This window comes from Lottia gigantea, assembly GCF_000327385.1.
Source record: "Lottia gigantea unplaced genomic scaffold LOTGIsca_188, whole genome shotgun sequence".
In the NCBI taxonomy this organism is placed as follows: Eukaryota; Metazoa; Mollusca; class Gastropoda; family Lottiidae; genus Lottia; species Lottia gigantea.
This window is the reverse complement of record NW_008708349.1, coordinates 167,026-181,841: the sequence shown is the minus strand read 5'-3', so window position 1 is coordinate 181,841 and position 14,816 is coordinate 167,026. Positions and strand designations below refer to the sequence as shown.

At 35.0% G+C, this 14,816-nt stretch overlaps 1 protein-coding gene across 1 annotated transcript; it reads left to right on the top strand.

Annotated features, from left to right (window-relative positions):
- Positions 1-10,150: 10,150 nt before the first annotated feature.
- LOTGIDRAFT_174252 (hypothetical protein) lies at positions 10,151-14,109 on the top strand (the record flags this gene model as incomplete). The annotated part of the gene is made up of 2 exons (XM_009052582.1): positions 10,151-10,237; positions 13,483-14,109. 2 exons carry the CDS (start codon positions 10,151-10,153, stop codon positions 14,107-14,109), a joined length of 714 nt encoding a protein of 237 aa, XP_009050830.1.
- Positions 14,110-14,816: the final 707 nt, after the last annotated feature.

Here is a 14,816-nt window from a genome sequence, read left to right as displayed (position 1 = left end):
CCAAATGCCTTATCAGATCACCGAATGAAGAGATCAAAACACCAATGACTGCTCACTAAATGAAGAGATCAGACCAAAACATTGACTGATTACTCGATGAACAGATCAGACAAAAATAAAAACTATGACTGATCACCCAATGCCTTATCAGATCACCGAATGAAGAGATCAAAACACCAATGACTGGTCACTAAACGAAGAGATCAGACCAAAATACCAATGACTGATCACTCGATGAACAGATCAGACAAAAATAAAAACTATGACTGATCACCCAATGCCTTATCAGATCATCGAATGAAGAGATCAAAACACCAATGACTGGTCACTAAACGAAGAGATCAGACCATAATACCAATGACTGATCACTCGATGAACAGATCAGACAAAAATAAAAACTATGACTGATCACCCAATGCCTTATCAGATCACCGAATGAAGAGACCAAAACACCAATGACTGGTCACTAAACGAAGAGATCAGACCAAAATACCAATGACTGATCACTCGATGAACAGATCAGACAAAAATAAAACTATGACTGAACACCTCATGACTGATCAGATCACCGAATGAAGAGATCAAAATACCAATGACTGGTCACTAAACGAAGAGATCAGACCAAAATACCAATGACTGATCACTCGATGAACAGATCAGACAAAAATAAAAACTATGACTGAACACCTCATGACTGATCAGATCACCGAATGAAGAGATCAAAATACCAATGACTGGTCACTAAACGAAGAGATCAGACCAAAATACCAATGACTGATCACTCGATGAACAGATCAGACAAAAATAAAAACTATGACTGATCACCCAATGCCTTATCAGATCACCGAATGAAGAGATCAAAACACCAATGACTGGTCACTAAACGAAGAGATCAGACCAAAATACCAATGACTGATCACTCGATGAACAGATCAAACAAAAATAAAAACTATGACTGATCACCCAATGCCTTATCAGATCACCGAATGAAGAGATCAAAATACCAATGACTGGTCACTAAACGAAGAGATCAGACCATAATCTAAGAACTGGTCGCTTACAAAAACAAAACAATGACTGATCATTCAACGAACAAACCAAAACATTACAACCAATAATCGCAGAAAACGAACTAAGTGGCTTAATAAACAATCATAAGAATACACTACGAAGTAAATAAACACCAACGATTCTTGTCCGATAAACGTCATCAGCACACCTAGAATCGTTTAAAATGATTAACCATCTAAAGTCTAGAGGACTGAATGCAATTTTGTAACGTGGTATACAAAAATTCGATTCATGTTTATACTTTTACAGCTAGCTTATCAACTAACGGCACGAAACAACCAAAACATAACTAAGTAATCTATCAAAACACTACCGATGAAAACATGGTTTAAGCTATATAGACACAAACAAGATCAAATTTCTTATCGGTTCAGGTATTCTTAGAACTGTTCAAGTCGTAATGCTCGTGTAAGAATGGAATAATACGTTCAAATTTTGTGAATATTGGAATTTTGTGTATATTTGAAAAAGTTCTGTATATAAAATGGATGTATTGAGTTGGTTCTGGACCTTTTCTTTCTTTGTAATTTTCATAGACTCTGTTTATTCTATCGAAATTAAAATCCGTACACCGGGGTAAGTTGAACTTCGTTGCCTAAATATATATTACTAATCAGAAATGAACTGAATGTACGTCCTACTGAGTCCGTAATTGCCATTAATTAGAGTTTTACGTCATACTGTTTTGTAATTGTAAATCATATTAATGGGCAATGCGGTAATATTTACCGGGTTTAAGAACGATCTTACCATTTTTTCGGTTTAAAACTTCCGGCATAGTAATGGATGTCTTAACATTCTCCCACGACCTGCTTCATCAAAATGCTTGATCAAAATGCTATATCTGTAACTGGACCAGGTGGAAGTGTCGAGGACAAGCCGTCTTAACCCTTCTGGAAACCATAGTGTCACACTGTAACTCCGTATCGATGTCTACCTTTTAGGATATTAAATGACAACGGAGCTCAACACAGAAAAATACAAAATTTATACCCAGTCAGACTTATACCAACGGTCAGCCGTATTCACTGAACGACCACCTTGCCATTTTTCTATTCAACACCACCCTCTTGGCGCGGACAGCCAGCACAATTTTCACGTGCCAAATCCACAGCCAACTGTGGATAATCTTTATTTTCCCGATGAATGGAATTATCGAACATGTCCATAATTGAGGAAAATACATTTGAAAGTACCATTTGTTTTTCGGTTTCAAAAAGCCACATTATATGTACCATCTAAATCTGATTTCGACCGTCTTAAAGGGATTGTAACGAAGTTGTTACTGATAGCACCAATTTGCATCATTCCACATTATTCCAATTTCAATCAGACGTCTACGGTTAATGTAATTCTACTTAGACGTCACGAATGGCAAAATATGCTTATCAGGTAAGGCCCTTCGTGATTAGTGACGTCATCAAACACTTAGTTTCAGAGAAATTGGAATGGAATATTCAGTGTATGTATGCTTGCCATTTTATCTTATCTAGGATAATGTATTACCAGAAACAATGCGCTATACTGATACATGTGCCAATGATAATCAGTATAATTTAATCTAATTGTAAACGGCGTTTAAATCAATAGAATAAAGCTATGTATAGATACATGGTAATTTCTATTTCACCCAAACAGTACATGAACAGCATAGACGGATGTATCGATACATGATAACACAGCCCATATAAAAGAATTATACGATGTATCGATACATGATCATTTCTATTCAGAATAGCATAGACAGATGTATCGATACATGACAACAAAGTTATACAAAAGAATAAAGCGATGTATAGATGCATGGTAATTTCAATTTCATCCGAATATTCCACGAACAGCATAGACAGATGTATCGATACAGGATAACAAAGTTTATATAAAAATAAGAATAATAGAATAGATACATGATAATATATATTTTATCCAAACAGTACATGGACAGCATAGATGGATGTATCGGTACATGATAAAACAGTTTATATAAACTGATAATACGATGTATAGATACATCATAATTTCTATTTCATCCGAATATCCCACGAATAGCATGGGCAGACGTATCGATACATGAAAACACAGTTTATATAAAACAATAATATGATGCATAGATACATGATAATTTGTACATCATCCGAATATTCCACAAACAGCATAGATGGGTGTATCGATACATGATAACACAGTTTATATAAAAGAATAATACGATGTTTAGATACATGATAATTTCTACTCCATCCAAATATTCCACGAACAGCAGAGACAGATGTATCGATACATTATAACACAGTTTATATTAAAGAATAACACGATGTATAGATACATGATAATTTCTATTTCACTCGAACAGAACATAAAAATCATAGACACATGTATCTATGCTTTAAACGGACAAATTCGCCATTTTCGGGTGTTGAATAAATACTAGTACTAGAAGCGCATACTTGCTTCAAAAATATCTCAAACTTTGAATTCACTTTCTATTTCTATATATATGTATGTCTTATATATGGCAGAGACTGACTAAAAGACGAGTCGTCATTTTAACTTTCAAACGCTGATAATTCTGGACAAGACTAAAATTTCGACGATGAGCTGTGAACACTACTACTGATTAGTTTAGCTAAAAACATTTCTGGGACTAAGGTATGATTGATCAAACGAATGGCGAATCTGTCCCTTTAAACAGACTTCTAAATCAACAGAGAGAAATGCTAGTTAAGTAAATATTTAGTTTGATTCGATTTCTCCAAATCAATTAAAACATAAATTAAATTGGGCACTGTTTCAACAGAATACACAAATCTCTTTCCACATTTAGTTAAGTCAGAAATATGATTCCCTTTCCTTGTAATTATTATGATAAAAAGAGGTATATTAAAATCGTGTAAATATTTTTTAGATGTAGATATATGTATCATTATTTATGTGTCTATTTCTATCTTTATTGCGGTGTTCTGTATACTGCATTGAAACTTAAAGGGGGAGTTTGTGCCAGCTCGATAAAAAACAAAAAGAACTGCGTTTACTACCTTGACTTCATTGGGTTATTTTCTAGTATCACCGAATGCAGCAATTTGATTGGATTGTACGCAAGCGAATACAACCCTTCAGAGCCCACGACATAAAGACTGAAAAGGTTATGACTGATGATTTACAGACCTCCTGTCGAGGGCTCTGACTGGCTGTATGTACAACCAATCATAAGCATTTACAAACGTTGGTAATTCAAGAAGGTGGCTATTGCAGTCAAGGTATTAGACGCAGTTCATAATAGCTTGATATTATGCCTTGACTCCACTGTTAAAAATATAGATTTTTAATGAAGTTTAATGAAGTTAAAAATAACCAAGTTGCAAAACAGTCGGAATGGTATGGGGTACTATTATATTATTTCGTATTAACGAAATTTACTAATTCGTTAAATTGAAATAATTTTAAAAAGTTGATTAAAAGTGCTTAAAAGACTCTTTAGATTCCTGCCTTTCTGTTTCAGTTGCGAAACTTGTTGACATTGATATTTCCGAGAATATACCCTCCTGGAAGGACAGATATAGTGACTGTGCTTGCTACTGGTTGGGGATGATGCGGCTGATCTGAAACAACTATCGAAACACCCGATGGTACTTTACGTTTCAGGAGTTCACTACTATACAATTATCATTCCCGATTTGTCTTGTATGAGGACGAGATTTTTGTTTAACGGACTTGTTTTGCATGTACGGATTTTTATTCGACTTATTAATAGAATACTTTAATGATATTAAAGGAACAGATGGGCCATTGTTTTGGCCAATCATACTTTATTCTTAGAAACGGGATTTTTTTTTGAGCCTTCAAATCCATGTGTGTCGTGTATCCTCGTTTGAATGTTGAAATGACGAATTTTAAAGACACTCTGTGATATGTAGAAAAAACATATATAGAAAAAATGAATAAAATTCCTAGTTTGAAGTATTTTAAAGGAATTGTTCATTTGAAAACTATTTACATATATTAAAGACTTAAATCAACCAGGCGCAAAATACCGCATCTGTCCCTTTAAAGTCTATGTAATCAGTAAATCGCGTGAGTTGGAATCGTGCTACTGTAGTAACTGGAGTGTTTTTGGGTTATATATACCTAATATTATCATTAGTAGCAATCATTGGTTATTAGGTATAATTCATAAAACAGTTATTAGTAATAGTATACTAATTGATAACAGAGCCTTACTACAGCTGAACTTTAAACAATGCGAACGATCTAAAAACGCCTCTTTTTCATTCAACTGTAACGAGAATTTTTCCTTAAAGTGAGATTGTCCTCTAAGTAAAACATTACAGTATTTTAAATTAGATTATTTGAAATACACGTAATTTAAAATACCAATTCTAAGAAAATTAATAATAGATCTGAGCCGCGATGTCTTCGTGTAAAACACTTGTTTGCTAACCTAGATCACCTCGGTTACCAAATGCTATCGGGTGCCCACGCTTAGGGTTCAACGGCCACTCAACCCTTAAGAGTAGCTGACCTGCCGACCAATTCACATTACATGCCGGTGCCAGACGTAAGTCTGCATGTCATTGGTATCTACGGTGCTTTGGGAAAATGAAAATAAAAGTATTGCAGACGTCCTTGTTGTATGGTGGTTTGAAAGTGTAACAGTGACATTGAATAAAACTGTCCAATCACACCTGGAAAATCAGAATGGTGGATTGTAACACAAACAGAAAATAAAAATATCAAATCACATCTGGAAAATCATAAGTCCAATCAGAATGGTGGTTTGTAAATGTAACAGTAACAGTAAATATACGATCACATCTGGAAAATGATCAGCTCAATCAGAATGGTGGTTTTTAAATGTAACAGTAACACTAAATATCCGATCACATCTGGAAAATTATCAGGTCAATCAGAATGGTGGTTTGTAAATGTAACAGTAACAGTAAATATCCGATCACATCTGGAAAATCATCAGCTCAATCAGAATGGTGGTTTGTAAATGTAACAGTATAAGTAAATATCCAATCACATCTGGAAAATCATCAGCTCAATCAGAATGGTGGTTTGTAAATGTAACAGTAACAGTAAATATCCAATCACATCTGGAAAATCATCAGTTCAATCGGAATGTCGGATTGTAGATGTAACAGTAACAGTAAATATCCGATCACATCATCAGCTCAATCAGAATGGTGGTTTGTAAATTTAACAGTATAAGTAAATATCCAATCACATCTGGAAAATCATCAGCCCAATCAGAGCAGAGGTTTGGGAAATCATCAGCCCAATCAGAATAGCGGATTGAAAATGTAACAGTAACAGTAAATATCCAATAACATTTGGAAAATCATCAGCCCAAAAGAATGCTGGTTTGTAAATGTAACTGTAAAATGAAATATCCGATCATGTCTGAAAAAAATCACAAATATGCCTCATTACACAATCATATAAATGCCATAATAACGAGAAGTGGCTCCTTTAAATAACATGTACTTCAAGATCAGTTATCACACCTGCTAACCTAATCATGTTTCTTACCAAGTTTTCTTTTATACGTCGGGCCATTTCTTAGCATTCTGAGTATAAAACGAGGAATCTCAAGAGAATCAAAGCTTCACCCAAAGTCAAAGAGTTAGAATTTTTCCAAATGTTACGACTAGAAGCTTAATTTGAAAACATCTTCAGGAGGCACTAAAAAATTCGATTGAAAATCTTTCAAAAGTCATATGAAACTAAAATATGTAATGAGGTTTTCTTCTTTCATGTTATAAATCTATACGCATTGATTCCCCTCCTGTCAGTGGCGCAAATCGGGGACTGACATGGATAAAGCGAGATTAAGATAATTAAATAACGGAACATAATTTTATGGTATATTAATCCTACAATGCCATCATCAAGTATAATAAAAGAAAGTACACGAATATATTTATAGTTTCACCTGATAATGATATTGTAAATTGTTTAAATATAAAACTCAGGAGTAGTATACCATAACATTGTGTTCCGTTATTTAATTTCATCTAAACGAGTTTTCTTATCGCGATTTTATTGGGTTTTTCTTGTAAGCTTATAGAGGTGAACAATTACATGTCATTACTGGTGAAAGCTGGAGAAATGAGAATACAACTTACCAAAAGTACGGGCCTAGGTCAAAAGCTAAAACTATCGAATTTCAGAGTGCTGATAAGCTCACTCAAGTTTATCAGCACAGTCTTCCTGGCAATTATTAAATAACTGTTCATTATTGGATTGTGTTCCTTCGCAAAGAATACCCCAGAATAACCTGGACACACATCTAGTGGACCATTCCTAAAACAGGATCTAAAGTACTCCACGTTGTGTTCACAGGTTGGTTGGTAGATGATGAGGGTACGTCCGCTTCAGTAGAAGCTGATATTGTTAAGATTAAGTAGTTGATGGTAGTCCTAGTAGTGTGTAGGCTCTGCTGACAAGGGTGTTGTTGGTAATCGTGGTAGTTGGTATATGACAATTTACGTCCGCACCCAGAAGCTGTTTTCGTTCAGATTAAGAAGTTGAATGTAGTCCTACTAGTTGGTAGGATCTGGTTAGTTGGTTGGTTGGTAGATGACAAGTTGTATCCGCTTCCAGCAGTGTCGTGGTAGTTGATGGGATCTGGTTGGTTGTTCTGCTTCCAGCAAAAGCTTATATCACACACCATGTTGTTCTCGGCAGTCCAAGTAGTTTATTGTAGGGTCGGTTGGTTGGTGGATGACGAGTTTATGTCCGCTTCCAGCAGAAGTTGGCGTCACAGACTAGGTAGTTGTTGGCAGTCGTGGTAGTTGGTCATGTAGTAGGATCTGAATCAATTTGGTACTGTTGGTTTGGTACTGTTCACAGATACTTCTCAGGGGTGCTTATACCCAAAGCTGGGAAATATATCTTTATTAACTCCTTTTAAACGAGATCATTATTTCATATACTTGGCCATGGCTCAAACCTGAACAGCTTAACGAAAGAAACGATTTACTGCATCAATAATAATATATAACTAGATATCCATTATCAAAACAACACCAGGTTACCAGTTCTTTTAAATGTTCATTAAATAATTTATATTTCGTCTATTTCAAAAACTTGGAGCCTTGCCTATATAAATATACAGTACATTTAAAAGAAGAAAGGGCGGGAAAGATACGCCAAAATTTGATAGACTTTTGTTTATTTCGCCTAATAACTTGTCTCCCATGTTAACATTGTTAACATAAGCTGAAGGGGTGAGGAGAATGGAGGCGGTGGTAGTAGAAGAACATCTAACCTATTTCTGGCAGCGATAGGTTACTTTTCAGAAAGTGATTGTTGCAATTCCGGAAAGCAATAAATATATTTTCGGACGGCGAAAAACGAAATTTTGGACAGCGATAGACAATATTGGTTATTACATAGAACAGAAAATCACCACCCTAACCAAAAATATAAGACCTTTCACATGCCTTAAATACGCCATTGGTTAAGAATATTCTCATCAGAACGAGACTATGGGAAAAAATTGGTCAGATTACAATGGAGACGAAATATATCAGACAAAAACGACGTTGTAATTTAATTTTGATTGCCTTTGTGGTGGATCGTTTGTAAGAGATAAACCCGGCAAAGTTGGCAGATAGGTCTGGGTTATCTTTAGAATCATCGAAAAACTTTACATACTACATGTATCTTACTATCTCTTTTAGAAAAAAGATATCTTCCATTCCCGTAGATTTCAGATAAATTCATCATAATTATCAGAGATGGGTTATTGTATTTTTGGCAAAAATTCGAATTTGAAAATTTTATTACAAAATATTTTTTTTCATATAAAAGCGGTGAGTACAAATTCAAAAACTTTTCTTCAATTTCAAAGAATGGACATAAAAGTCTCTAACTTGGTCAATAAAATTTCATATTCATCAGTTGGACTTACCAGGTGTAATGACTAAAGAATATAATATCTATATAATACGATATATCCATTAAACTAAGTAATTATTGAAAAACACTTCTAGGAATGTTTCAAAATTCCTCATTTAAATGAATTATTACTTAGTTTTAAGGATTTATTGGATTATAGAGAGATTCTGTTGTATAGTTATGGCACCAGGTAAGTCTACTAATAAACAAAGACTCATTTCGACCAAGTTTTAAACATACAAATTTTTGTCATCCTAAGGGGTAGTATACCTTTGTGCTAAATAATTCATGAAATTAATATAATATAAAGCTCAGCAGAATTCAATTATTACTGTGGCAGGTGCCTGTTACAAAGTAGAACATTTTATGCCATTATCATAGCAGTCGTACCGGCAACACTGTTTTGGATAATTGGCATTCCTTTGGTATAACATATTTTTGATCTGTAATAATTTAATACCGGTTTATAAAAAAAGCCTTATTAAGCTACGAGAATAACCCTTAGTATGTTTCTGGCCACAATATACAATATTATCTGTAGAGTAGAAAATTATATTTCAATCCAATGCAATGGGCTTCAATCTGTATTTGTATGTGTCCCCAAAACATATCAAATGATGTCCTCAGATGAAAAACGATGTCCACAAAGGGAATACGTAAAAATCACTAGTTCTTATATGAGTGGGTGAAATTGAAACCAAAAATGTAATGCAATTTAACAATGTTAGTCACGACTGTGTTGTAGTTGTCATAGGACAGTGTTCCCTTGGAAAAGTGCTTAGAACATGTCCCTGTTGTTGAAAACCTAAGCTTAACCGATTATTCACAACTATATTATGTAGATATCTGCAACAGTGTGTATGTACTTATTAATATTGTTATTACATACTGTTTGTCTTGGAAACGATACTGTGATTACCAGGTTTCACTCGTACGTTAAAGTAATAAGTATGAATGCATCATTTGCATTAACATATTCCAATTTTAAAGAACCATGCAATTCATTCGCTTATCAGCTTAACTTAAAACTTGGTAAACGCAAAAGCATAATTGCGTCTAGAGTTACTTCGGACATTGCTAACGGTTTTTAACAGTGATTCGGGCTCTGTTTTGGAAGTTCAAATCAAAGATTCCGCAAGTCCTTTTGAATTTTGCCACCAGGTCTCCTCCGTCAGCGATGCAGGTCGAGGGTGCTAATATAACAGAACCGCCTAGTTATGAGGATGACGAATATTTAATAAAGACCCCTTGTGCTACAGACCGGGTACGTGACAGATCCCTCAACGGATGGTTATCGTTAGATAAGAAGTATAGAATCGCTACTTTGTCCAAATTTCCCTAATTACACAATGTATGACTTTGTTCGTGTTCCTTATGCAATTGGATGCAGAATGTAGTGCGCCATTTTCTTCATACCTTAGTCTCAAAAAACGGGATTTTTTTAGCTAAGTGTTCACTGTTCACAGCTGACGGTCGTAATTTGAGCCTTCAAATCCATGTGTGTCGAGAATTATCCCCGTTTGGATGTTAAAATAACGACTCGTCATATAATGGCCATATATAGAAATAGTGAGTAAAATTCCCAGATTGAAGTATGTTTAAAGGAGTTATGAGATTTACATATATTTAACATTCCCCCTACCAAATGACGCATCTGTCTCTTTAAGAATAAGAATTGGCGTTAAATTTGACAGGTTGCATAAATATACATAAATCAGAAAATAAACACGTTTATTTAGAAAGTGCAGTTATTTTCGTTTTTACGTTTATGTTATTTATCTATTTGTGTTTGTGTTGTTTTCTGTTTTTATCTTACAGGGCCTATCTCTGTATCTATATATTGTTTATTGCCTGTTTATCACCATAATGTTTCTGTAAAATATCATCTAATGTTATGTTACTACATGTATTAAATCGGTACACATGAGCATGTTTTAGTTAAAGGGGTAGTTTAGTCAGAAATGAATTGATCTGGTTGTATCTTGTATAATTTTGACCTAAATAGTAGTTGCAGGTGTCGCAGACCATGCTTACTCCTTTCGAAACAGATCATGCTTAATCCTTTCGAAACAGATCATGTTTACTCTTTTCGAAACAGCGAGAACAGCGATATAGCCGACTTTTCAAAAACACCAACATGCAATGAATCAAGAATTGAGTACCAAAATTTAGACATTTAAATATGTAACATTCTTGCAAACCAAGTTGCACCAACATTCTAACATTAAAATAGCACCAAGATTCTTGCATTCAAATAGCACCATCATTATGGCATTTAAATAACACCAACATTCTTGCATTCAAATAGGACCAACATTTTTTTATTGGAATAGCACCAACATTCTTAAAACCAAATTGCACCAACATTTCAATATAATAGAAATATTCAAGCATTAAAAGAGAACCAACCATCAACATTCAAGCATTGAAATAGAAGAAACATTTAAGCATTGAAATAGAAGAAACATTTAAGCATTGAAATAGAAGAAACATTTAAGCATTGAAATAGAACAAAAATTCAAGCATTGAAATAGAACAAACATTCAAGCATTAAAATAGAACAAACATTCAAGCATTTTGTAATATAAATGAACATGTCAAGAACACAATAGAAAATACAACTTCAGTATAGAAACGATTATAGCATGCTATTTCGGAAATGTGTTACTTCCGGTTTGTCCGCACGTTGCATTAATGTGCGATACAGGACATGGTGTATTTCAAAGACAGTAGTAGTTTGAAAGCTGGTATTTTTCAGCACAATAGAAAATGCATGGATGATTCTTTTTGCTAAACCAAGAACAAAAAAGTAGGACGTAAAACGCCGTTTAATTTACAGTAAATCAAAACACCCCTTCAAAGAATGGCAAAATTGCGAGTAAAAGTTGTATAGTAGTGGACTCCTACAAAGAAAAGTACCATCAGGTGTTTCGAAAAGAGTAAGCAGGCTCTACTCCGCCCACCATAGAACTAATTTTGATTGAACCAAAATAGTTGTGTTGATGTTTCAAAAGAATTCATCATTCATTCAACAAGATTATATCAAGTTAACCGAGAAATGTGAAGTTTTTATGGATTGGGAAAGATCATTGAGAGGCGTTTTAATCATTTAGACAGAAAAAAATTTGCTTTTTGTTTCTCCTAAACACCAGTCTATATTATGTATTTATAGGAGTCTTTTACAGCTGGTAAGCCGAGTTCCTTTGTTGTTTTGTTTTTTTTTGTGGGGGAGGGGGCATTGCTCTGGCAAGCTAATACCAACAGAGTTTCATCCTGATTTTCAATAATGTAGAGCAGACAGATTGGCATCAAAATGGATTCTAGTCGATTGCATTGAACACTGAAAGAGCTCTGTGTGCTATAGACTGTGAGTTACAGATGCCTCGATAGTTGGAAAACGAGCATGGACTAATAGCTATCTTTGCACATTGCACGGTGTTCTTTGTCCGACTTAAATACTAATGATCACTGTTTCATGGTGGCGTTTTGATGAGATGAAATTTCTAGACTATCATGGTGTAATGCTAGTAAATTTCCATTGAACTGTGAATTGAATTTTTTCTCTCATTTCATAAATATTCAAAATAAAATTTTCAATCGTATGCCATTTCTCTTCTTCAGGTCCATAGAAATATAAGGTTCAGTGATTTTACATTTAAAATAGACACACTTTCCTCGTAAAAAATTCACGTGAATATTGACAACTTTTCTGACTGAAAATTCCTCTCCTCCTTATATTGTTTTTCAGTGGTTAACATTGTCGTCAACCCAAATACAATCTTAGACTCTCGGTAGTAATTTGTAGATGATATTTCAATTCATATGAAAATAATTACCAATATTCAATTCAAAACTCTGTGTGTATTCAGAGAGTAGTAATAATCTATTTTGTAGCCATCAGAAGAATAAATTAAATACCAAAACGTGTCAGAAGCTATGAATATTATTATTAACAAAAGCATGCAATAAGAGAATATAATAAATGAATCCGATTGCTGTGACAAATAAGGGTGGTTTGTTTTCCAAACTAACTAATATATCCAGGATGCATTTGACGTTGTTGCATCATTTAAAAACACATGGCCATCTGTTCAATAAGTTCGTCCACTATGCTTTTTTTAGCAACCTTAATTTCTTGAACCAGATGAACAGAATTGCTTACTAGTCGTGGTGAGGCTTGTGCATCCAAATCAATTTCTGGCAGGCATTTAACTAGTCAACGTGAGGATTGTGTATCCAAATCAAATTTTGGCAGGCATTTAACTAGTCAACGTGAGGATTGTGTATCCAAATCAAATTCTGGCAGGCATTTAACTAGTCAACGTGAGGATTGTGTATCCAAATCAAATTTTGGCAGGCATTTAACTAGTCAACGTGAGGATTGTGTATCCAAATCAAATTGGCTGGCAGTTAACTAGTTATGGTGAGGATAGTGTTTCCGGAACAAATTTTGGCTGGCAGTTAACTAGTCAAGGTGAGGATTGTGTATCCAAATCAAATTTTGGCTAGCAGCTAACTAGCCATGGTGAGGATTGTGTATCCCAAACAAATTTTGGCTGGCAGTTAACTAGTTATGGTGAGGATTGTATATCCCTAACAAATTTTGGCTGGCAGTTGACTAGTCAATGTGAGGATTGTGTATCCGAAACAAATTGTGGGTGGCATTTAACTAGTCAAGGTGAGGATTGTGTATCCCAAACAAATTGTGGGTGGCATTTAACTAGTCAAGGTGAGGATTGTGTATCCCAAACAAATTGTGGCTGGCATTTAACTAGTCAAGGTGAGGATTTTGTATCCCAAACAAATTGTGGCTGGCAGTTGACTAGTCAATGTGAGGATTGTGTATCCGAAACAAATTGTGGCTGGCAGTTAACTAGTCAAGGTGAGGATTGTGTATCCCAAACAAATTGTGGCTGGCATTTAACTAGTCAAGGTGAGGATTGTGTATCCCAAACAAATTGTGGCTGGCATTTAACTAGTCAAGGTGAGGATTGTGTATCCCAAACAAATTGTGGCTGGCATTTAACTAGTCAATGTAAGGATTGTGTATCCCAAACAAATTGTGGCTGGCAGTTAACTAGTCAAGGTGAGGATTGTTTATCCCAAACAAATTGTGGCTGGCAGTTAACTAGATAAACAATTACGAAATATCCAGATGACGGGTTCAGTTGATTCGTATTTTACTTTTTCACTAATGTGTGGGTTTGCAAAACTAGTTCGCCGATCGTTACAGTTCAACCATTTAATTATCTCTAATATGCTATATAAGCATAGTCTATGATGGAATTTCATTGCCGTCATGATGCTTAAAATTGCCTTTTTGATTGTCTGTATTGCTCTGGACAGCTTGTTAGCTGCTGGTAAGTTCAAGGTTTATACATTACGTCCGACAAATCTGGCCCTACCCGTTCCTCGGACGTGATATACGGATGTGACCGTTTGAGTATGGACATAACAGTGACGATATTACACCCATACGTCCAAGGAACGGATAGGGTTATATTTGTTTATGAATTACTTTGGCTGGTATCTTTTGAACATTCAACGTGGACTGAGCTGAACTGATGATTCAAAATAAATGAAATGAATGGAGTTTTACGTCCTACTTTTCTGCACCGCATGGGCTAATGAAAACGGGCAACGCCATGCAGGGTACAATGAGGGACTATTTGCCAGGACAGCGGTTTCCAACTTTCGAGGGATCTTTAACGTGCATAGCTTGTAGCGCATGGGGCATCGGTTTATTGTCCCAACGATTAGAAGCTTTTTCCATGTCAGTCCCTCTTACCTACATCACTGACACTGGGAAACTGGATTGAAAAAAGCCGAAGGCATTGTCTCGA